This window comes from Myotis yumanensis, unplaced genomic scaffold (genome assembly GCF_028538775.1).
Source record: "Myotis yumanensis isolate MYYU_CA2020_CCGP unplaced genomic scaffold, mMyoYum1.0.hap1 SCAF_10, whole genome shotgun sequence".
NCBI classification, from domain to species: domain Eukaryota; kingdom Metazoa; phylum Chordata; class Mammalia; order Chiroptera; family Vespertilionidae; genus Myotis; species Myotis yumanensis.
The window spans coordinates 59,243,264-59,268,016 of NW_027223761.1; the positions used below are offsets into that span (position 1 = coordinate 59,243,264).

The window sequence follows — 24,753 nt, forward strand, 5'->3', positions numbered from 1 at the left end:
CCCAGGTATAAGTTTCCAGGAAAACTTAGGCAAGAATCCCTGCACTGAGTCTTGTGAACAAATTAATTTTAAAATTATGTATAGCTTTGAAAGTAGTCATAAAGACCAGAAAAATGAAAAAGTTATCACCAACAGATTCCGAAAAAAGAAGAACTTTTTCATGTTTAAACAACATCATCTTGCTAACTTCCTTTCTCTGTTGTTGTTCTCCTCATGAAAAAAGTGAAAGATAATTCAAGGACTGGAAAGACAGCTAAGACTGCCCTTGCATTGAACCAGAACTGCCTAAGCAAACAACTGTGGCTGAGAGACTTACATGGGGTAGCTCATCGCCAAGGGCGGATGTTCTGTTAGGATGAACCGGAATCCGAAGGTCTCAACCATACTTGGTCAGAAGAGCCCTTGATGTGCCAGAATAATGGCACTTTGCCATTTTCCAGAGGAGCACAGCAGCCTCAAGGAAGTTATGTCACATGCCACTGACCTAGCGAGTGTTTGGACGAGGGATTAGGTTTGGGTAGTCCCATATGTCTGACCAAAAACCTGTGGTTCTACAGGAAGATGCACTGCCACTCCTAAGCTAGATCCTCCTTTGTAAACTGAGACCTTGGAATTCATAAGGAGATCTTTAAGATCTCACTGGGAAGAAATAGTCCATAAATCAAGGGCTCAAACACTGTCTTTTAGATTCCAGCCACAGAGACCTCTGCCCCTACAATGCAGAAGGCACCCCCTGGCCCTCCTTCAGCCACGCCTCTTCCTACAAGGCCAGGAGTGGAGGAGCCAAGGAGATATGCCCACGTGGTGGCTGTGCATATGTTCTTCCCCACTCATTCTCAAGTCTAGGTTCTAGACCAAGCTCTGGTTCTAGGCATGCGGGAGTTCTCTGCCCAGATGACCACCTAGGCCAGTGGTCAGCAAACAGCAGCTTGCGAGCCACATGCGGCTCTTTGGCCCCTTGAGTGTGGCCACAAAGTTTCAATTGCACTGTACGTGTGCGCCCACATGTGGTATTTTGTGGAAGAGCCACACTCAAGGGGCCGCAGTTTGCCGACCACTGACCTAGGCTATTTCCAGGACCAGGGTAGGTCTCTTTTCTGGATCCAGTCTCCCTAGGACAGGACAGGCTTCCCCAGTGCCCAGGATTGAGGACTGGTGAAGAGGAAGCTGTTTATAGGGGGTGGTGAGGTGAGGGTGGGCGATTAGAGCTGGAACATGTGGCCTGAGGTGTCCACATACCTGTGCATGGGACAGAGCCGGGGGGTGAGAAGAGCAGCTGGGCAGAGTGGAGGTTAGGCAGGGCCTGTGCTCCCACTCTCATAGGACTTAGAGAACTCTAAGTTTCAAATCTGGCCTTCCAGATTTGCATGTTAGTCAGAGTCCGAGGATGGCATAGATCCCTTTAATAATTTTGATAGCTTGATTTATTACTTGTAAATATTTACACTTGTGGTATGTGGGCTTCTACTTGTTCTCTTTTTTACCTCAGACCTATGAAAAGGTTAAGACCATAGGATGTTTTGTTAGGCTGGCAGGAATGACTGCTTCTTTTAGATTTGAGCTAACACTATATGGTAATAACGGGATTTGGCATGAAAACAGCAATTGGTAACCACCTGTGAAGGAAGACCTCTGGCCATTCCAGGGCAACATTCTGGATGCAATCATCCTTTGGGATTCGCAGCAGCCCCTTTTAGACAGGGCGGGACAACCATTTGGTCCCCATCAGAGATGTAGGGTAAAGCTTTGGGCTGGACCACGTAACCGATGCCCCCCTTTCCATGGAGACCTTTGACCAGGCCGGGGTCACTACCTGTGAACCTTCCATTACCTGTCTTCCTAGGTCGGCATCTGAGCACAAGGCCCCGGACCTGAAGAAACCCTGAGATAATTAGCTGAATCACCACACCTAAGAGGATCATCCAGGGAAATGAATCGAATTGAGCTTGTTTCGTGAGCAAATTAGTGCCATTTGTTGTAATGAAAGATAGAATTCCTGGCCTTGTGACTCTCACTTAAGGCAAGAACATGCAGGAATCACTTGCACAGGGAGAGAAGTCTCTCTTAACTACTTGTCTTTCTGCAGTTCAAGGCATGTCTGACAAGCAGTTAGTTAAGGGCATCTTTCCTGACTGAAGAAAAAAAAAATTCCCCCTTAAAAAGCCTTGTTGAAAAATAATAAATCCAAACAATGAGAATATCATTTGTATCTTCGCACTGGAACCTTCATCTTTAATAAGAAGGATAATGTTATTTGTGCTTCACTGTGTACCATAATTTTTTTTCTCCCTAAAATTGAAAACTCTACGGTGAGTCTAATTTCAGTTAAGATCAGAAAATAACAGCATATGGTGTATGGAAGCAAAGTTAATTATGGCCTCAACATCCCTCCTTAGCTCCTTCTCCTCATCACGTATTAATCTTCTGGGTACCGTTCTACGTGTTAAAATAAGGAGTATGAATTGCGGTTAATATGCTGTTGCCAGGGTAAAGTACTAGGGAATGTGAAAATGTCAGAAAACAAATCCCAGAGAGAAATGAAACACTGTTTTCCTTAGCTTGTGATTACCATACAAATAGACTCCTTCTGAATTTAAATTACGATGACAAAAAAAATCCTTTACATTCACTTAAGCACACAGACAAGGGAGAGAAGGCAGATGATCTGCACACCAAGGTTCCAGGGTATCACCACCATTTCCACAGTCCCACATGCAAAAACACAGTCAGACAACACACTCCTGCTCGGAAACTTGGAAAGTAACATGTTGTAAAACATTACAGCAGACGACATTTCTTGAATTAAGAGCAAAAATCTGTTATCTTCAACCGCAGGGAGAAGTTATTATAAACAACGTATGGGAAAATCTAACAAGCACGTGTGGAGAGAGGAGAGGGGAGAAAAAATGACGACTTCTCTAAGGAGAGTTGTGAATGTTTCCGGGATCAGAAGCTTCCTTTTAGAAATGCCTGGTCACATTCACCGATCAGTTGTAATCTCAAGGTGGAAAGGTTATTCGCTAAGCACCCACGTGTCCACGTCCGGAGGTGGCTCTGAAATGGCTTTGGTGTGCAGCATGACACACCCATGGCTGCAGAGGGAGAGATGCTATCCTTAGACGGAGGCTTGGCAAGCAAATTCCCAAACAAACCCAGGGCGCTAGAGAGAGGATGCGCTGGCTGCCTCTGTTTCCACACCTTCATGTCTTTTCTCTCCTTGACCAACTTGCCAACAGCTACACATTTTTAAAGATCAAGTTTCTATCTTCTCTACTCCCTGGCCTTTTGGTTTGGAAGATTAAGGCACGGCCTCTAGACAGAGTGAGTACAAATGTGCACCTCACTATGTGTAATCTCTCAGAGGGAGAATTCTGGCAAATATGATTTTTTACAAATTCATCCATTCATTCAACAAATTTCTAATAAATACCGACACCTTGCTAGTCAATGTTCAAGGCAGAATATTCAATGGCCCACAAACAGATAAAAGCCCTGTCTTCATGGAGATTCCATTCTAGAAAGGGTGGGGGGGCTAAAGAATAAGCAAAATAAATAGGTTACATATGACCCTTGTTAGATAGTGAAGATTGCTCAAGAGAGAAATAAAGCAGAAAGGGACAAAGAAAGAAGTGGGAATTGCAGCATTGGATGGGTGCCCGAGGAAGGCCCGGTTGGAGGATGACCCACAAAGGATGCCCCAAAGGGACTTAGTGAGCCAGTCATTTGGGGACCAAGGGGGAGAGCATTCCGGGCAGCAGGGCCACAGTCAAGTGTGTTTGAGTCTCAAGTGTCATAAGGAGGGAAGTGAGGAGTGAGGCGAGGAGGGGGCAGAGATGGGGCAGATCAGACCTGTGCTTAGCAGCCAACGGAAGAACCTGAGCTTTGATGGAGCGGGACAAATGTCTCTGAACATCTGTAGAACAGTGAACACTAATTACAGTGTGTGCCCCCAATAGGTACGCGGCTTCAATAAGACCCTGGCACAGTGTCTGGCACACATCAGTCTCACAGCTCTCTAGGAGGGCATTATACTTGCACTGCTTTACCGCCTAACCACATGAATGTCTGTCCATCTAGACCTGGAGTGCCCTGAGGCTGAGGTGGAGGCGGACTGTTAGTCCTTCCTGTCACCAGAGGAGGGCAGTGCACCCAGGAAGCACGGAGAGTCTGAATTCTAAGAGAGTCTTTGTGAATTCTAAGAGCTTTCCTGGTTGGGGACAGGGCTCTGGGCACCTCTCCTAAGGATGATCCTGTTAAAGGTCCAGCTTTCACAATGTGATTTTCTTCCTCGGTGTGTGGAGGCAGGTCAGGTGCCGACAGACACAGACTGTCCTTGTCATGTTTGATTGGTGGTTATAACAGATCGGTGGGTTTACATTTACTTGTTAAAGAAACCAGCTACTCCTTGCCAACATTCTTTCAGACATGTGTACGATTTAATGCTTAGCTGGGAAGTGTATGCTCCGAAGCACGGAGGTTCTTCTCTGTAGAAAGGGCTGACGATGGTGTTCACACACAGGGGAGTTCCCCTAGCACAGCGAAGTGCTGGTTTATGATCACTCTTGTCTTGGCAAAGAACCTAGGATGTAGGGGAGATTATAGCTATCCAGGGTAAGAAGCCAGTTGTTCAGCAGGGATCAGGAAAAATGAAATGAAGTACTGCGAAATTTGGAACCAAAGTCCAAGGGCAGTGGCCGTGACAGACAGACCCTGAGGGCCTGGAGGGATGATGTGTTTCTCCTTTTGTTCTCTCTTGGCCTAGCACAGGGCCTGACACAGAACAGGTGTTTTATACATGTTCGTTGAATTAATTAATTCATAATTAATACATAAGTCAAGGCAAAATAATATCTATCATCAACTCATTAAAGCCAGAGAATGTTTAATTTATTCAGAATGAGTTTATGAAAGAGGCCAAAGCCATAAGCACACAATCTACTACTTTCAATATTTTGTTATAAATAAGGTTTACAGATAGGTGCCCTACTTTTATTTTATTTAATTAATTTATTTTTGGGGTTAATCCTCACCTGAGGATATTTTCCCATTGATTTTTAGAGACAGTGAAAGGGAGGAGGAGAGATATAAAAATAGAGAAACATGGATGTGAGAGAGACACATGGTTTGGTTGCCTCTAGCATGTGCCCCGATCAGGGCCGGGTATCAAACCTGCTACCTACACACCTTCCCTTGACCATAATCAAATCCAGGTCCCTTCAGTCTACAGGCCAGGCCAATACTCTATCCACTGAGTCAAACCGGCTGGGGCTGGCCCTGCTTTTATTACCACCTCCCCCTTTATTTATTTTTTCTAACTGTTTTATAGCTTTTTTTTTTTAAATAGAGAGAGGAAAGGAAAGGGTGTGAGAGAGAAACATTGATATGAGAAATATCAATCTGCTGCCTCACACATACCCCCTACTGGGGATCCAGCCCATAAACATGGCATGTGCTCTGATGAGGAATCAAACCGGTGGCCCTCTGGTGCACAGGATGACACTCAACTAACTGAGCCAGGGCACTTCCCCCTTTATTTTAACTATCAATGCAATGGTTGACCTTCCTCAAAAGTGAAGGATCTAATCAGTGTGTTTTGGTAACCTAGATTTGTCTGTTGCTTTTGATTCTAAGGCATAAAATTATAATTCTAGAGATTTTTTCTATAGATTCCCTAGATAAACCTTTACCTTGTAAAAGAGGTTATTCTTTTTTTAAAACATATTTTTATTGATTTCAGAGATGAAGGAAGAGGGAGAGAGAGATAGAAACATCAATGATGAGAGAGAATCATTGACTGGCTGTCTCCCGCAAGCTCCCCACTGGGGATCGAGCCCGCAACCTGGGCATGTGCCCTTGACCGGAATCGAACCTGGGACCCTTTAGTCCACAGGTTGACGCTCTATCCACTGAGCCAAACCGGCTAGGGCAAATAGGTTATTCTTAACCTATCATAGATAAACTATGTAAGAGTTTTAATATTGTGAAGTATCATATAATTTACAATTATGATAGCAATTAGGGTATCCATTAGAGGAGACCAACTCCCATATTTTTCTTGTTCATGAAAGTAAAAGGCATTTCTCAAATAATTACTGCTTCCTCCCCCCACTTATCACATACCATTAAAATCAAACAATAGAATGATAGTATCATAGAGGTAGAATATCAATGTTAAGACCTGGCACAAAATTGTTGCTGCAATTCTCAAAGAGCTTTTATAACCTAGAATAAACTGATGTGCAAAGCAACTATAGACCCCTTAATTTTCCTTTATGAACACTTATGAAATTTCTAGTATTGTGTGCATTCTGAAGACTTGTAAACCATATCAATATAAAACTTCCCTTAATTCCTCAGAGGCAAGTGAATCCAGAGATGGCACTTTGAAATAGTTCAAATGTCAAGTGGAAGTTTAAACAAAACAATTACAAGAATTTCAGCCATGGTTATATTTCAGTAAGGTTTAAGTATTTCTTGCTACAAAAGAAACCCCTGTGCAATATTAATACATGATACATATTATTCAAAGCATTCATTCACCCACTCAGTCATTCACTCATTTGGCATTTCTTTAGAACACACCTACTGTGTATAAAGCACTGTCCTTGGAATGGATAACTATTGTCTTATTCCCCATTGCACCCTAGTAATACCACAATGCCTAGCACACAGTAGGTGCTCAATAAAGAACATTGAATGTTGAATAATAAAGGACTAAGAAACAACCCTTCCCCCATTCTGAAAAACTTACCGTCTTGTAATACATTTCCTATATTATGAATGACCTAAAAATAACTACAACATATTTCCTTTGTTTTTGCTTGCTTTTGCTGCAGATAGTTTGGATAGTGGAAGCCAGAAAAATACACCAGAAGGAAACTAGAAATCACTGCAGAGAGAACATTTCTACTTGATCTAGCTGATAAGAGCTAAGTAGACAAAGACAAATGAGGTTGCATAAAGGCAGGCAAACCTAGCAACTGCGACCTGTGTCAGAAAGGTATGCCATGGTTTACTTTAGCTACATGGACAATCTGGAGGGACAGAAATGACTAGAATCCAAAGAGTTCTCTTATGGTCAACAGTGAAACCTTCATTGTTTATAGGATTTAAGTAACAGTGGTCTCATAAAAAGAAATCTCACTTGCCTTCTTATCATCCATAATACTCTTGCAATAATTGGGCTTTTAAAATAGATTATTCACAACAGTTTTCCTTGAATGGAAATGGGGCAGAACTGCAGGGTCCCACCTGGCGTTAGCACAGAGACAGCCTCCTCCCCATGTGATCAGTCCAGGAGAGGCACAAAACCCACCTGTCATCACTGAGCACATGTCGCAAAGGCTCCCTACTGATGCTGTGGTGCTTTCACTCGGTGGGAGGAGTCTTCAAGGTCACCCCTCAGAGCCTAGTGATTCTCAGCCTACTTACTATTCTAATGCCTTATTTATATGGTGTCTCAGCAGATGAGAAGCAGCAAATTAGAAGGCAGGGACCTGGAAGAGAGAGGCATACTGATAACAGAAGTCAGTGCTGGCAAGCTGAGCTCCACTGAGGAAGTGGGAACAGGACTGCACTTGATGGTCCCAGACAGTAATTACCAGTCCAAATGGAAACCCTGTATCCATGATGGGCTACATAATTTGCAGGGTCCAGTGCAAAATGGAAATGCCAAGCCCCTTGTTAAAAAATTATGAAGAATTTTCAGACCATGACAGCAGAGCATTAAAACAAGCGTGTGGCCCTTCTGAGAAGGGGCCCCTCGTGACTGCATCCATTGCAAGTCCATGAAGCCAGACCTGCTTGTACCATTATACTCAGTATACTATGATTGAAAATGAAAAGGCACATCTCATACACTTTGGAAAGCAGTTCAGAAATATAAACTTTGTTTGTTTTGGCACCTAAAGAGTTAAACTTCGGTCATCTGGGAAAACCATTTATGTATACCTGAAGATACTAGATATCACTAAAATTCCAACATGCAACTTCTGTAATAGCTCAGGATTCACCCTAAACACAGGCTTTCCCTTTACAGCCAAGTGTTTTTGTCTTGTGAACAGCCTGTTTGCTTCTTAGGACGGAGAAATTTCCGATTTCTTTGTATTCCTCCCTCACCCATGCTCAGAATCCAAATCCATAAAGGCTCATTAAATCAGAGAAGGATAAAAGCATAAAATAATTCATGTCATTTATTAGTCATTACAACTCAGCAAAGCATTGCTAGAGATCTACTGAAAACACCTCTAATATTTCTATACGTTTGCAAGTAAACACAAATCCACCAAGTGCATTTGATTGGAGACTCTGGTGATCAAAGTCCACTTCACACTGAAAGTCATTCCATTGGGTACTAAAATACTTAAATACTCAAATTATAGAAATACTTCTACATCTCATTTTATAATAACCATTTTAATAAATATCCCTATTTCCCATGCACGAACATCATTTCTTCAGAGGAAAGCATTTCTCACTGTGACAGAAAACAATTTAACTAAGTAAAAAATGAACAATTTAGTACGTACATAGCCAAGATGAAGTATGTCTTTCTAAAGCAGGAAATTTTACGGGGAAGAGAAATTAACTTAAGTGGTAGGAGGTAAAATTGGATTTGTCTTCCTTAACTAAAGTATCTGCAATGGCAACATGTTTTAAAATGGTGCGCTGGCAAAGGCTTAGCATTTTCTGCCTGGAATAGTCTAATGTGATGGATTTATTTGACATCTCCTCATTCAATGTCTCAAAATGTCTTCCTTCTTAATGCAACCAATATATACTATAACCATTTATTATTGTCAGAAAATGAAGTCCCATAAAAAGCCTGAATATTCTTTTCATTTTAAAGCTGTGTGACAGTAGCAATTGATGATGGTTTGCAGTGAATCATTCTGGCTTATGAGATATTAAAGGACAGAGTTCTTGTTTTACCATCCTCAGACCCTCTATGCCTAGCACAGTACCTGGTATACAGTAGTTCATGTATACCTGGCGTACAACATGAACATGTATTATACACACCTTAGATTTTTTTTTAAAGAAGCAGACTTTCTTTTTTTCCCCCCTTTTTTAAAAGAATATATTTTAATAATTTTTTACAGAGAGGGAGAAGGATAGAGAGTGAGAAACATTGATGAGAGAGAAACATCGATCAGCTGCCTCCTGCACACCCCCTACTGGGGATGTGCCCGCTACTAAGGTACATGCCCTTGACCAGAATCGAACCTGGGACCTATCAATCCGCAGGCCGACACTCTATCCACTGAGCCAAACTGGTTAGGGCACACCTTAGATTTTTAATGTATTTCATCAGGCTGATTCTTCCTCAAATTTCAAGAAAGGATTCTTTATAAGTAAGTTCTGTTGAAAGGCTAGGAAGTTAAATGCATTTAATAAGTACTGTATATCAGTTAATATTTACTGAGCACTTCGTGTGTACAAGGCTAAGATACATGTTTTATAAAATACATTAGCCCTTTTGTCCGCCTAAAACTCATGTAGTATCCCCACTTTACAGATGGGGAACCTGAGCCTGAGAAGTTACAAACTTGTCCTCTGCCATGTGACTGAGATGGGGCTCCAATTGAGAAGGGATCCAGACTTCCCAAGGGTCGCTGGGCGAATTTCCCAGGGTGTAATTCCTAAACGACAGGTGGTCACTGCGCACATCTTGTTCCACCGGTTAAGGATAAGCAGAGCTGTCTAAAATAGGATATTGTTGGCAGATTTTCCTATGGAATGCTACAGATAAAATTTAAACCAGTAAACATCCATCTAAGAACTCTTAATAAAGAGAGAGAGAGAGAGAGAGAGAGAGAGAGAGAGCTTAATCTAAGCACATGCTGGAGACCACACAGATTCTGGGTCATGACCCGCAGAATGTCAGGAATGGCAGATAAGAAGTGGCGGTCAGCATTCAGGCTAATGTAGACGAGACACCCAGCCATAATGCAACCTATAAAGACAAATACCTCCCACTGACCTCTCCCGTTTACCCAATCTAATGGCTTCTTGTGGTCTTTAACCTGTTTGCAGCACCAACACAAGAGAACACATTTCTTCTTTCTGGATCTCACTCCTGACTTGCTTTCTATAGTAGCAGCCTCTTATGGCCCTTATAACGAGAAACCTATTTCAAACTTTGGCAAAGTTATATATTATCAGACAATCTAAGGGCAAAGAGTAGAGCTGAGTCTCACTAACATCAGGGCAGCCTCTGGAAGGTCTTTAGGATAACACCTCTCAGAGCCCTTCTGTCCGTGTCTCTAGGCTGCTTTCACGCACACAGCCACTACCTTAGTATGTTCTGGGTGCCGTAACAACATGGCTTACACTGGGTGACTTATGAACAACAGGACTTTCTTTCTCACAGGTCTGGAGGCTACAAGTCCAAGGTCAAGATGCTGGCAGCTGCTTTCGGCATCTGGTGAAGGCCCACTGCCTGGCTGACAGATGGAGTCTCCTGACTGCATCCTCACATGGTAGCTGGGGAGGCAGGTCTCTCTGGGGTCTCTTTTATAAGCACCTTACTCTTATTAATGAGGGCTCTGCCTTCATGACACAGTTACTTCCCAAAGGCCCCACCTTCAAATACCATCATACTGGGGCTTTGTTTTCAACATGTGAATTTTTTTTGGGGGGGGGCACAAATATTCACTTATATATAGTTCTAAGGCTTACAACTTCTCAATCCCACCACAGACAGAGATTATCTCTGAATCCCACTAACAAATCCCAGAAGGCAGAATCTCGGCCTCAGTGTCTATCCCCCTCTAACTGGCTGGGGCAGGGAGGGGGTACTCTGAGAAAAGGGTGTTGTGGGCTGGCCCAAATATGTCCAATGATTTACAACAAGATGTCTCCTCTGTGAGATTTTAAGCCTGGTGCCCCTTTTCCCTACACCCTTCAGACTGTCCTCACCGCTCATGTCCACCTATTCTCAGTGTCACCAAGTCCCGGGTAACTGTATTTCCACCATGTCTCTACTCTCAGTTCCTCTCTTTCCTTCCCTTCAATGCCACCGTCATTTATAGACTCAGAGGCTATCAGAGGTAGAAATGATCTCAGGGCCTTCAGTGGAAAATAAATGTAACTTCTCCTAGCAGCTCCCCAACAGTGTTAGGCTGAACTGGTGCCAAGCATGGGCACAATATGAAAGGCTGTTACAAGTGATTAATGATGTCTACCATGGGAGCAGGAAGCAGGGGCGGCACCCATCAGGTACTGATGGATTTGATTCTTGTTCAAACTCATTGATTTATAGGTGAGGATTCCGAGGCCACGGGAATGAGGTAAACGTGTCCATGGTAACAAGAGTAGTTAAGGGCAGGGTCTGGATAACCCAATTATTACTACTAGTGCTCTTTCCAAGGCATCTTATATTTTATCCTTGCAAAGTAGATCTAAAACAGGGAGAGAGGTTTCCAGGAGCCCAAGAAAGGGCTCTCTGGTGCCATCACAGTCCACTTTCAGCTACAACTTAATTTAGATCAGCGGTTCTCAATCTGTGGGTCGAGACCCCTTTGGGGGTCGAAGGATCCTTTCCCAGGGGTCGCCTAAGACCATCGGAAAACACATATATAATTACATATTGTTTGTGTGATTAATCACTATGCTTTAATTATGTTCAATTTGTAACAATGAAATTGGGGGTCACCACAACATGAGGAACTGTATTAGGAACTGTATGAAAGGGTCGTGGCATTAGGAAGGTTGAGAACCACTGATTTAGATGATCACACAGGGAAGTGAGTGTGGCAGATGGACAGTCTTACAAGATGATACTTAAGGAGTCTATAGGTAAAGTGTTATTGGTAGCTTGGAAACACCAACTGCCTATGAACTTAATTGCATAATGTGGATGCAAATTAACTAAAACAAACTGTACATGTGAAGACAATCGCATTTTACATGCATTGGGAGTTTACTACATGCCAAGTACTTTTGAAAGCACTTTACATATATTAACTCCTTTAGTCCTGGCGGTAAGGCAATTCATTAGTTATTATAATTTTCCCCATTTCCGCAGAGGATGAAGCTGAAGCTCAGAGATGTTAAGTAATGTGCCCAATATCACACGGCTAAGACATCGTCGAGCTCAAATTCAAATGCAAAGACATCTGATTCTAGTGTCCAAGCTCTTGAACACTACTCCATGCAGCTCCTCCCCCTCCCAGTGTTATGACTTTGCATGGCAAAGCTCTAAACAAACATTTGTCATTTTTGCTATGAAGTGATGAGGTTGCTAACCATAACTCACCACATGTTGGTTTTATCATTTCGTTGTTAGATTTTCATATGCTTTCCTGGAATAATCTACCTCAATGTGAATAAAATGTATAGATTTTCAAAACAATTGGACCTTTTCATAAGAATGTCAAGAAGCTAGAACCAAAGTCATTCAAAGATGGCAGACAATGACAAGAGGAGAATATGCAGTGGCAACAATACTAAAGCTGACCTTCAAGTTCTCAAGGTCGGTGGTGACGCTACGCTCCATCCTGGAATAACTTTTCAGGTAGAAACTTTCCATGACTTAACAGGAACGTACTTCCAGAGAATCTACCTTAAAAGACTGAGAAATCACCGAATGAATGAGACCCTGATGAGATCTCATTTATGAAGCACATCGAATGCCAGTCAACAGTAACCCCCCCACAGTCAGTCCCCCACAGTAACCCCCCCACAGTCAGCCCCCCACAGTAACCCCCCCACAGTCAGCCCCCCACAGTAACCTCCCACAGTCAGCCCCCCACAGTCAGCCCTACACAGTAACCCCCCCACAGTCAGCCCTACACAAGATGAGAGGGCTGTCCACGGACAGTCTCTCAGAAGTCCTGGATAGTTACAGTGATTCAATGCCACACAAGCCTCTCTTCAAAGCCCTATCGCTTTTAGAACTATGAAATAATTAGCCGAAACCAGTTTGGCTCAGTGGATAGAGCGTCGGCCTGCGGACTGAAAGGTCCCAGGTTCGATTCCGGTCAAGGGCATGTACCTGGGTTGCGGGCACATCCCCAGTGGGAGATGTGCAGGAGGCAGCTGATCGATGTTTCTCTCTCATCGATGTTTCTAACTCTCTATCCCTCTCCCTTCCTCTTCTAAAAAATCAATAAAATATATATATATAAAAAGAACTATGAAATAATTAAACTCAACTCGGTCAAACATACTGCAAAACAAACAGAAACCTAAGGCCAGGCTTGACTATGGTAAAAAACACACAAAAAAACTACTTAAACTCTTAACATTTAGTCTAATAAGAACACTGACTAGGAGTAGGTGGCCCTTGGTTTTGTCAACTAGCTCCATTCACTCCCTTGGGAGAGCTCAACCTTCCCACCTGTAGCCTGAGATTGCACCTGTTTCCTAAGGCTGCTACAACAAAGTACCACACATGTGGTCGCTTAAAATAGCAGAAATGCAGTCCTGGCTGGGTTGTTCAGGTAATGCGAATGCAGACCCTATACACCAAGGTTGTGGGTTTGATCCCCAGGTCAGGGCACATATAAGCAGCAATCAATGAAAGTATCAATAGATGTAACAACAAATCAATGTTTCTCTCTCTCAAATCAATAAACAATTTTTTTTAAACAACATACTTATTCTCATAGAGTTCTAGAGGCTGGAAGTCTGTGGTCAGCAAGGCCACACTTTATTTGAAGAGTTGATAGGGAGAGTCCTCTGTGTTTTCCTAGCTTCTGGAGGTTGCTGGCAATCCCAGCATTCCTTGGTTTATGGCCGCCCAACTCCATGCCCTGTAACCTCTGTCTCTGTGACCAAATTCCCCTCTTCTAATAAGGACGCCAGTCACTGAATTAGGGTACACCTCAATCCAATATCATCTCATTTTAACGTAATTACTTCCACAAAGACCCTCTTTCCAAATCAGGCCACATTCATGGGGACAGGTATAGGGACTTCAAGCATGTCATTTTGGGGGACACAATTCCACCCATAGTACTCCTGTAAAACAGAGTGTGTGCACACATCATCTGAAAGATTTCTGGGAGCTCCAAAGTTCTAGGATCAGTAATGTGTTTATTGAGTTTGCTCACATTTTTCAAATTCAATAGCCTCTGTCTTTAGCATTACGGACCATTAATCAGAACAACCCTAGCTCTGCACTCACTAGCTTGGGTGACCTGGGGCTAGTCACCCAGGTTCCCAGAATCCCAGCTTCCTCCCAGGACTGTGGTGAGAGCCAAAGGATTTCATACATGAAAATGCCACCATGGCTCAGGTCACCAAGCAGACCACTGTTCTGGGTTAGGAGTCCTCCTCCCACCCTCCCATCATACTTGGGGTGGAGGGGGCTCAAACTCAGGGAGACCCAGGAGTCTCCCTAACAATGGCCTGGAAGAATGAAGAGAGGCAGGCAATGTTTTCAATTAAAATTCACTATTTCTCTCATAACAGAAGAAAGTAATAAACTGATGTAGTAAATTATTGCAGAATACCAGGTAAATAGCCAGATAGAAGAAATAGAAGAGAAATATATAACCTTAATCAATCAACCTCTCTCTCTCTCTCTCTCTCTCACACACACACACACACACACACACACACATATCATCATCATCATCATCATCTCCTTTATTTACATGACTCAATCACCTCCCATCATCATCATCATCATCATCATCATCATCATCATCTCCTTTATTTACATGACTCAATCACCTCCCAAATAAGTCTCAGTAATTTCCAGTAGCAGCTACGCTAGCAGCTGAGCTCCATGGCTAGGATGTCTAGAAAGGCTGTCCCTCCTCCCCAGCACCCAGGTGGGTGAGCAGGACACAGGACCAGCTTGGAAGACATGCAACACCACTAGTCACACGGAGTGGCTGGCACCCTGCCCCTCCAGGAGTGCCTCTCAGTCACCCACAAGCCCAGGGTAGGTTCCCAGCCAAGCAGCAGCCTCGTTTCTCCTCTCTCCAACTTGTGCCAGCTCAGTCTTCGCTCACTTTTACCAAAGTTCCCATCCCTGCCTGCAGTTTAGTTTTATAAAATCAGCCCCTGAAAATGCTTTTTTCCAATCGCAGTCATATTAACTCAAAGATCTGAATCTCATAAATGGGAAAAACACACACGATGCTGCCTAACTAGTGGCCAGGCCCATTGAAACTGGACTTAATTTTGGGGAAAAGGTTTCCTTCTTATTACTGAGGGTGGCACCAGGTCGCACTTAGCTAGTCTTCCCAATCCTAAGATTTATCCAAGGGGGCGATCTGGGACACTGGTTTATGTCCCCAGGAATCTACCACTTTCTGGGGCTCCTCAGTGAGTGCTGCAGGGTTCCAAGGGATGACCAAGAGCTCAGGACCTTATCTAGCGACATGGTTGCACAATCCCCATGGTCAAAGGGGTTTCTTTTTCTTTTTCATCACTTTTATTCCAGGGAAGAAACAGTCTACATATGTATCTGTCAGAGGCTGACATTAAGCAGGAACAGGATTTGGAGCTGCTTAAGCATTTCAAGGGAATAAACCCTGGAACCCTCAAAATAATCTCTGCAAGCTGTCTTTGGAGAATGCTATTCAAAACTGACTCCGGTGAGAATTTTGTTACCAGGCAAATCCTCTCCAAATACTAAGATTTGAGAAAATGATAACTTCCTCCATATTCATTGTTTGTAGATTTGTTATTTTTTTCTAATAGATTTGATTTCAAGTATTCAAAAGGCCTTCAACATACGAAGATCCTGGAGTTACAGTGCAGTGAGAGAAGGCTTTCGATTTCTTCTCCTTTGTATTTTGTCATTTTATTATTAACTAGTGACCCGGTGCACGGATTCATGCACATTGAAAGGAAATTAATTAGAAGGTGGCTGGCGGGGTGGGACTGGCTGAGATGGGCCAGACACACCCTGCAGCCAACTTCCCACGCAGTCCCTCCCTGGAGTCTGCAGAGTGAGCAGGGTCCCTCCGGCAGGTGGGGCCCCCCAGCCTGGCCTGTAGGGATGGGGCAGAAACCAGCTGTCTGGCATCCCCTGAGGGGTCCTGGAGTGGGAGAGGGCACTCTGCCAAGTTGCTACTGTACAGGGTGTGGAATGCAAACGAAAGTGTGCAGTAAACCAGATTCGGGGCTGACAGTGTCCCAGCAACAACATAGCTCACAGCTGAAGGTGGAATCGCGTGGCCCTGCAAGGAATCGGGCTACCTCCTCTCTGGTTTTGGGGTGTGTCACCTGAGAACCGCCACTGCCAAGTCACTGAAGCTTGGCATCTCCTGCGTTGAGCGTCTGCCCCCCGGTGGTCAGTGCACGTCAGTGACCGGTTGGATGGTAGGAGGGACACTTAGCATATAGCCTTTTATACATACAGATGATACATATGTGCCCATATATAGAGATATATGCACATACACATTTTTTTTTTCCGTTAACAATACCATCACACCTCCATAACCAGTACATCATTTTGTAGAGGGTGCTTTGCTCAGAGCCTATAGAATATTCTGAATTACCTCATGACTCTCAATGGGGCAATTTTACTCCCGGAGACAATGTCTGGAGATATTCTGGCTGTCACAAAGAGGGGGAGGGGTGCTACTGGCATCTAGTAGATGCCAGAGATGCTGTTAAACATCTTATAATGCACAAGACAGTCCCCTACAACAAAGACTGCTCCAGTCCAATCTGTTAGCAATACTGAGATGGGAAAACTCTGAAACCAGTACTGACATTCAAAACCAGCCTTCGAACAAAATCAAACCACAGGAAGGCAGAGCCAGAGTCCCCACCAGGAGAAAACATGGCCACCTTGACTAAGCCTTGTGCACCCCTGGGATCCCCTACCCCATCCCCCAACTCCCAGTTAAGAGTTGATCAAATGGGGAAACACACAGCCTCCTTAGAGACATAATGACAGGGCAGGACCGTTCCCTTTGTCCTTGTTCACTGGGAGCTCATGCACAAGGGAGGCAAAGGTCACCGCTGAATTTAAATAACCTCCTGTGATAAATCTGCATGAGCCCCATTTGTTCTAGGGGACTTGTTGGATTAAATGAACACAATTGAATGTTCTCTAGGACAAGGTCTCCTTTCATGGCTGAAGGAAGGAGCGAGGGTGATTTACAGTTTCATACATACTCATTCGCTACATTATCCACTTTGCACCCGGACTTATGAATATCAACTCATCATCCAGTGGCCATTTCTGCTCATTCAGAAGTGAGCTTTCATTAGGCAGGAATAAGGAATAGGAGAGGGCAGCAGGAGGTTTCTACAATGTTCACTATGAAGAAAAAGCACCGATATTCATATGTACCCTTGTCCCTCATCCTCTGTTTGTTTTTTTTTTCTTTGTAATCTCTGATTTTATACATAGTAATTTATCCTTCTGTTTTCCAGGGAAAGGTGGTTTTCTAAGCAGAATATCACCAAACAGGCTGTGCATAAATCTAAGACTTAGCCTATTTAAGATCCGAAATTATTTTTGAGCACGGCTGTCTTAAGAACTAACACTTTTTTACAGAGATATACTAAAATCAAATGCTTGTTTATCCACCTAGGTAGGCCTGAGTTCCACTTTAGTAACAATTTGTTTGATTCTACAAATATAAAAATAATACAAGGGTTTCTAAATATTATATAGCCCATAGTTGGGTTTATTTTATTTTTTTGGTGGTTGTTTTTTTTTTTTTTTTTTAATCAATTACGAGTCTAGTTCTGATGTTTTACTCATGGAGAATTAAAAAGACAGAATTTTTTTTTTTCACTTCATAAAACAGGAAATATAAGCAAGTTGATTGGGGATGATGGTAGAGAGAGCACTTTAAGTTTATAGTCAAATCTCAAAACTCCAGGACTCTAAGTGGATGAATTATAAAGTTGGCTACTTTGTCCTCAGGTGTATCTCTGAGCACCTTGTGACATCCCTCTTTTCTTTCTCTTTAGCTGCTAAGGTCCAGAGTCTTACTAACCAGGCTCGCAGGGAAGCAACATCAGCATCATCTAGGAACTAGTTAGAAAAGCAAATCATTGGGCTCTACCCCAGGTTTCTGCATTCTTATAAGCCTGACCTGTGCTTACTGTCATGCTGAAGGGTGGTCTAGATGCCTCTTTCTGTTACTGCTTCCTAATACCCACTACGTCTTATACCATAGACCAGTGGTTGGCAAACCGCGGCTCGCAAGCCACATGTGGCTCTCTGGCCCCTTGAGTGTGGCTCTTCCACAAAATACCATGTGCGGGTGTGCAGGTACAGTGCAATTGAAACTTCGTGGCCCATGCGCAGAAGTAGGTTTTTGGCCTGGGCGAGTCTATTTTGAAGAAGTGGTGTTAGAAGGAGTGGGGGGGTGTCGATTGGTCTAGCAACAGGAGACACAGCGCACGCAGTTCGGGAGATGTACATTGTTTTGAGGTACGTTCGCTGAGGTCGACCCCTTCCAACTCTCCCATCCACATTCGTCTATCTGAAACAAGTATACAAGACGAGTGTGGATGGGAGAATTGGAAGGGGTCGACCTCAGCGAACGTACCTCAATCAGATTGAAGACGTTTTTAGCAAAGGCCAGCTAATTAAGTTAATAACAATGTACCTACCTATATAGTTTAAGTTTAAAAAATTTGGCTCTCAAAAGAAATTTCAATCATTGTAGTGTTGATATTTGGCTCTGTTGACTAATGAGTTTGCCCACCACTGCCATAGACCAAAGATGAGCTGATGTTAGAGTTGGTTTTAGAAATAAGCACATTCAATATTTTAATAAGGCACGCTCCTGTTTTAATAGGGAAAATGTCAAACCCCAAGGGAATCAATGGTTAAGAGTAGGCTTCGAGGTTTTCCTGCAGCTGCCACACTTGGAAGAGGATCTCTTCCTCTTAACTCACCTGGTCGGAGGCCAGCGTGTCTGCCTATCAGTCAAACAAGCTTTGGGCAGGGTTCTCGCAAGATGTTCACAGAAAGTAAAAGAAAGCTGAGCTTCACCTCCACTCAAATACAGGTGACGATGCCAATGATGGGGCCACAGGGAGATACTGCCACTGCAGGAAGGACTTGAGAAAGCCCATGCCCGGGACAGCCAATCACAGGAAGATCTGGAGTGAGCAAGGAGTGCTTTCATAGACACAGGCCCTCAACACAGCCCATGCTGATCTTAGACTTACGTTTATTTCAAGTAGGCCTCTCTGAAGGAAGTTATAAAAATACAGATTTTAATATATTTAAAAAATACACAATGAAAGATATCATCAAACTAAAAAAGCCAAGGAGGTGTGCATATTTGCTACTCCTGATATCTTGCAACACTCCAGGCAATTACGAGTCTTTTAAAATTCCTTTTCTAATCATACAGTGCCTCTCAAACTAGCTCTAGTAGCAACAGATGGGTTTCAAGGTCAGTGTAACTGGTTTCTATTCCCTGGGTCACCCTCTGGCTTTTCTCTGTGCAGATGGACCCACGCTTCGGGACCCACTTCAGGTCTGTGGAGTCCTTGCTCCAGCCCCTCTACTCCAGCTGGCACCAACCTCCCCTAATCTGACATGTGACCTTGTTCACAGCTGACATCCCACGGAGGTTGACCATAGCTTTACAAATTGCCTCATGTGATTCCTAGTTTTCCCCATGAGGCTAAATTCCCTGAGTGCATAAACCATATTATACTTTGTAATATCATCTATCCTGCCAACATCTGGGGTCTAGAACAGCAGCAGTACAAAGTAGTGCACAATCCTCTATAATAAACAGCTAATATGCTAATTAGAGCGAATAGCAGAACAACTCTCCAGACAACCTTCCGGACGAAGCTGGGGCTGCGGGGGCCAAGCCCCTTGCATGAATTTCGTGCACTGGGCCTCGAGTATACTTTATAAAACTGAATGGAAGGCTTTAATGCTACATACTATCTGGTAAGAAGAGACATTACCACCTTTCAAGTACGCATTCCTCAAGACAGTGGAGGTGTATGCTTGCAACTTACACAAACTTTATCCCAGTGAGGAATACAGGATGTCTAACAAGAACAACAACTAACGTCCATTGAGTGTTTTATTAAGTGTTGGCACTGTGCTAAGTGGATTCCATGCATGTAGACAGGACTGGAGTAAACATTCTGAACTCCTAGAGCAGTGGTTCTCAACCTTCTGGCCCTTTAAATACAGTTCCTCATGTTGTGACCCAACCATAAAATTATGTTCATTGCTACTTCATAACTGTAATATTGCTACTGTTATGAATCATAATGTAAATATCTGATATGCAGGATGGTCTTAGGTGACCCCTGTGAAAGGGTCATTTGACCTTCAAAGGGGTCGCGGCCCACAGGTTGAGAACCGCTGCCCTAAAGGCACTAACTTCCTACACCTGTTCCCTAATTCAGCCTGGATGACCAATCAGCGGCCAGCTTGGATTTCCTTACAAGTGCTAAAAAGAAGTCTCTGAGTCCTGCTCACCCAAAAAGCAAGCAAACACCAGTCTGCTGGGTGTCTGCTGTGCAGAGCACATGGGCAGGGCTCTAGTTACTGACTGGCGAAGGCATGCACATGTGAGGGGGCTGCATTTGACTGAATTCAACTCTCAGCCTGGAATTAATCAAATGTTTCTGCACAGGCCAGAAAGGACCTCACACCATTACAGCTTTTGTTTTTCTTCTTAAGCCACAGGAATTACTGAAGAAGGTCCACAGACTACTGATACTACGTGATTTCAAATCTGGTAGAAAAAAAGCAAACAGTTCTTTGGAGAGAGAACAGAGTGTTCAATACAGAAACCTCTCTCCCTTCCTGGGTCCAGGACATCTGTTATCTGCTGCAAGCTGTGGATCATAATTATTGATAGTATTTGACTTTGCATTCATCATTTTAATCTCTATTTATTATGTAGCACATTGCCAAAACAAAACAAAACTCTATAAATTTCAGCTCTAACCCAGAGGAAGGACTGAAAGGTCAGTTAAAATGAGACTACATCCAATTTTTACTTGAGAAAATCTAAAGCACAAATCTTCCCTAAATATCCTGGGTAGGTACATCTCCAGATTCATTACTAAAAAATGTTACATTAACATAACTATTTCAGGCAAATGACTTCAGGGAGACAGGAAGGAATGCCAAAAATGAAAATGTCTCTTTGGAAAGTTGGTTGAGCTGGCTGAGCACTGCTCCACAGGCACCGTGGTACTTAGGGCAACAAGCTTAACAAAATTGCACCAGGCCTGTGGTTCTGCGAATCCCAATAGAAATGCCCATAGTAAAAGCACGATTCTTACAGAGCTTTGTAGTTTACCTACAGCCTTCAAACACAGCATGGCATTCAGTCTCATGAGCAACCCCTGTGTGGTGAGTAAGGTCATTCTCACTCTCCAGCTAAGAATCTGAAGTGCAAGGGGATTAAATGGCATGCCTGCAATCAGAGTGGAAGCCCTCAGGATGCTCTCAGCCTGCACTGCACAGCTTCACTGCGCCAGGAACCATGCAAAGCATTTCACAGGAGGTTTTGATAGTCCTTCCAACAATCCCTGCTCCCTGAACACTGGAGTTCAGAGAGCTCAAGAACTTTCCCAAGTTCATGAAGTTGGGGAAGCTGTCTGATATAGTCTGTGTTTTCCTGTTTCTCAGGAAGTGCAGCAAAAGGATTGGAATCATAAGACTTCTAATCTCAAATGTCACCTCCTCCATGAAGCACTCCTTGACGATCACTCACACTAACCTCATAATGAGTGAAACTTCTCTACCATAATCAATGATTGTACTTTTTATTGTATTATATGTATGTGTGTATACATATATGTGTGTGTGTGTGTGTGTGTGTGTGTGTATAATTTTTATTTCATTTTTCCTTGGGTCCCTGAAAAAATTGGAACATATCTTATTTATTAGATCTTGTTTGTAAAACTACTGGGCACAACATTTGCTTGGTGAGCGATCAAATGAATAAACAATATCCAGTGTTTTCTTACCATGTGCTTGAGAATTACAAAGTATGCTATATATTTTTCGTAGGCAATTTAAAAGTTAGTCTAAAATGTCATTCCTAGCACAAATGCTTTTAAAAATCTATCGCAAAAACATAGAAATTAGAAATATGATTAAGACTCTTATTAGGTAAGATAGGCCAAATTGTAGGAATACAATATTTTCTGAACATTCATGTGCACACTTTTTAAAAAGCTATAAAAAAGACAGCTTTGGTTATACGCGTATATAGATTCTCTGCACATAATGTACAGTCTACATTCTTCACATCTAAGCCCAGTTCTTCCCTGTGACATTCACACTTCCTTTATTTTCCGTTGAAAGTGCCCTTCTGCAGTGTCTTTTATCATAAGGAGCATGCTGGGATCACTGTTAATGATCAAGGGCTAATGAAATCAAGGTGGAAGATGCAGACTCCGACTTGGTATCTCAGATTCCACAGGGGCTATGAAATGTAAAGATGTTTGTGTCCTCGACCTCTTTACTGTGGCTTTTTTGCCACTATTCTCTCTCTCTCTCAACTTTCTAACGTATCAGAATTCATTTCTGTCACCATGTGACATGGAGCTCTTTGTTATAGCAAGAAAGCGAATCAGGAGGGACTTCCCAGCACAGCTCAGGCTTTCTTCAAGTGCACCAGCCGTTTTCCCCACTTAATGGGGCTCTGAAACGTTCGTTGGGCCAGGCTCCAAATCTCTGAGGTTTCTTCAGGTTCAAGCAGGCCTCACTCACTGACAGATGAGACCACTCTTTTTTGTAATGAAACACAATTCAAATCCTGACTCCACAGTTAGAATGCTAAACTCTGCTTAACCAAATGACCGACTCACTCATCATTAGAGAAAATCAATAGTTTCCAAAATACTTGGCATTCTCTTCAAATTATGTTAATGGGAACTTCACATTTATAAAATGCCTGGGGTCAGCTGTGTGTTTCTACTTTAACAAACACAGGCAGGAGAAATAACTACCAACACGATCAGCAGTTTGTTTGGAAACCTAGCAGTGTCCACACCAACAAATAACAACCTACCCTAACTTTTCACTTTTCCAGGGTGCGATAGCAATAGTATCTATTTTTTACATTCTTCTAAATTTCAATTAATTAAAACTTTATCCATCACAACTCTCACTGAGTGTTGTACTTCCTGAGTTAAGATCTAGAAGAGGCAAATCACAAGACAGCAACAAACTGAGATTCGCTCTACAAAACATTTTCCAGTCTACATACTTGTCTCAGAATGCATTCCAAAAATTCCACTCTGGCCCTTGATGATTCTTATTAAAAATTTTTTTGTTTTGTTACATTCTCTAGAAATGTTTTGAGCAAAAGACCAGAAAATTAAATGTTTGTATACTTTGTGTAGAGATTGGGACACCAGAAGTTCTCCTAAACACTGATACTTCACTGATGGGTAGGTATAGGAATCACAAGAAACTACAGGCTTAAAGTTAAGACTTTAAGGAGCTCTTACAGCAAGCAGGACTGAGAATGAGCAAGGAGGAAGTTCTGAGAAGGAGGTGTGTCACAGATAGCTCACTCAGAGCCAAGTTACTCTCTCCCAAGAAACAGAAAGATGGTAGTTGGCCCTCTGAGTATCCTGGAACCATTTTTTTTTCTTTTTTTTCAAATATATATATTTGAGGAAGAGAGAGGGAAAGAGAGATAGATATATCAATGATGACAGAGAATCATTGATCGGCTGCCTCCTACACGCCCCACACTGGGGATGGAGCCTGCAATCTAGGCATGTGCCCTGACCAGAAATCGAACTGTGACCTCCTGGTTCATAGGACGACCCTCAACCACTGAGTCACACCGGCTGGGCCATTTATGTTTTCTTTGGAATAAAGCAAATACAAGGCTTTCTATAAAAGCCTCGCATTTTTATTCGATCCCTTCACCTTGGTATCAGTTGAAATGTAAATATACCATAGATAGTAGAATGCTTAGCTTTTCAGAAACCCCCCTTTGAAAGGAGGATGCTGTTCTCCACACAAAATAAATAAGGGGATAAATAAAATGATATAAGTAAGCAAGCGTCAGGCCGATGTATTTAAAAGCTGGACTACCAATTTTAAAGAGTCATATGAGCATGCCCTTACCTGTTTTGATATTGATGGCAAAAAAATTCTGAGGATTCCCACTTGTAATCCTGTATGTCAGTTTTTCATTGGAACTAGCGTCAGGATCCTCAGCTTGAATCTGAATGACAGACACATCCTTGGGAGAGTTTTCCATGACGACAGGATAATAAATGGGTTCTGAGGTCAGCGGGGCATTGTCATTCACGTCCTCAATTTCAATGTAGACCTCAATAGTGGAATAGAGTGGAACCACACCCCGGTCTGTGGCATACACTGTCAGCCAGTAGGACCCTGTTGTCTCTCGATCCAGGATGTCTGCAGTAGAGATGACTCCTAGGAGAAAAAAGAGAGCGTGATTGCTACCGTGAAATTGAAGGACATTAAGTAAATCATCGCGAATTCAGGAGGGCTGTGCTAAGTAATGTTGGCATATAAAAAGAAGCCCATATTACAAGATTACATTAAGATGTTTCTGCCTTACATAAGAAAACTATTTTCTGCAAAACCATACTAATGAGTACTTCTACCATTTGAGGATTATAATTACATTCACAAACGCCTTATTTGCATTTGGGGGATAGGCAGACTCTCATTACATGTGTGCACAACACAGAAGCCACAGTTGGAAGCAATGGGAAGAGAACAGGGCAGAGGTCAAAATACTTCCCATGTTGCTTGAGGAATTAGAACAATATCAGGTTAATGTCTCCATGTGACCTGATATTGCATTGATTTCCTATGCAGCAAAA

At 42.8% G+C, this 24,753-nt stretch overlaps 1 protein-coding gene across 2 annotated transcripts in view; it reads right to left on the reverse strand.

The window, feature by feature from the left end:
* Positions 1-24,753, reverse strand: part of FAT3 (FAT atypical cadherin 3) — a 524,011-nt gene that overhangs the window by 327,785 nt on the left and 171,473 nt on the right. For both annotated transcript variants that reach the window (XM_070425876.1, XM_070425875.1), the window contains exon 2: positions 24,023-24,337. In XM_070425876.1, the coding sequence (XP_070281977.1) occupies positions 24,023-24,337 (315 nt within the window). The remainder of the gene's footprint in view (positions 1-24,022; positions 24,338-24,753) is intronic.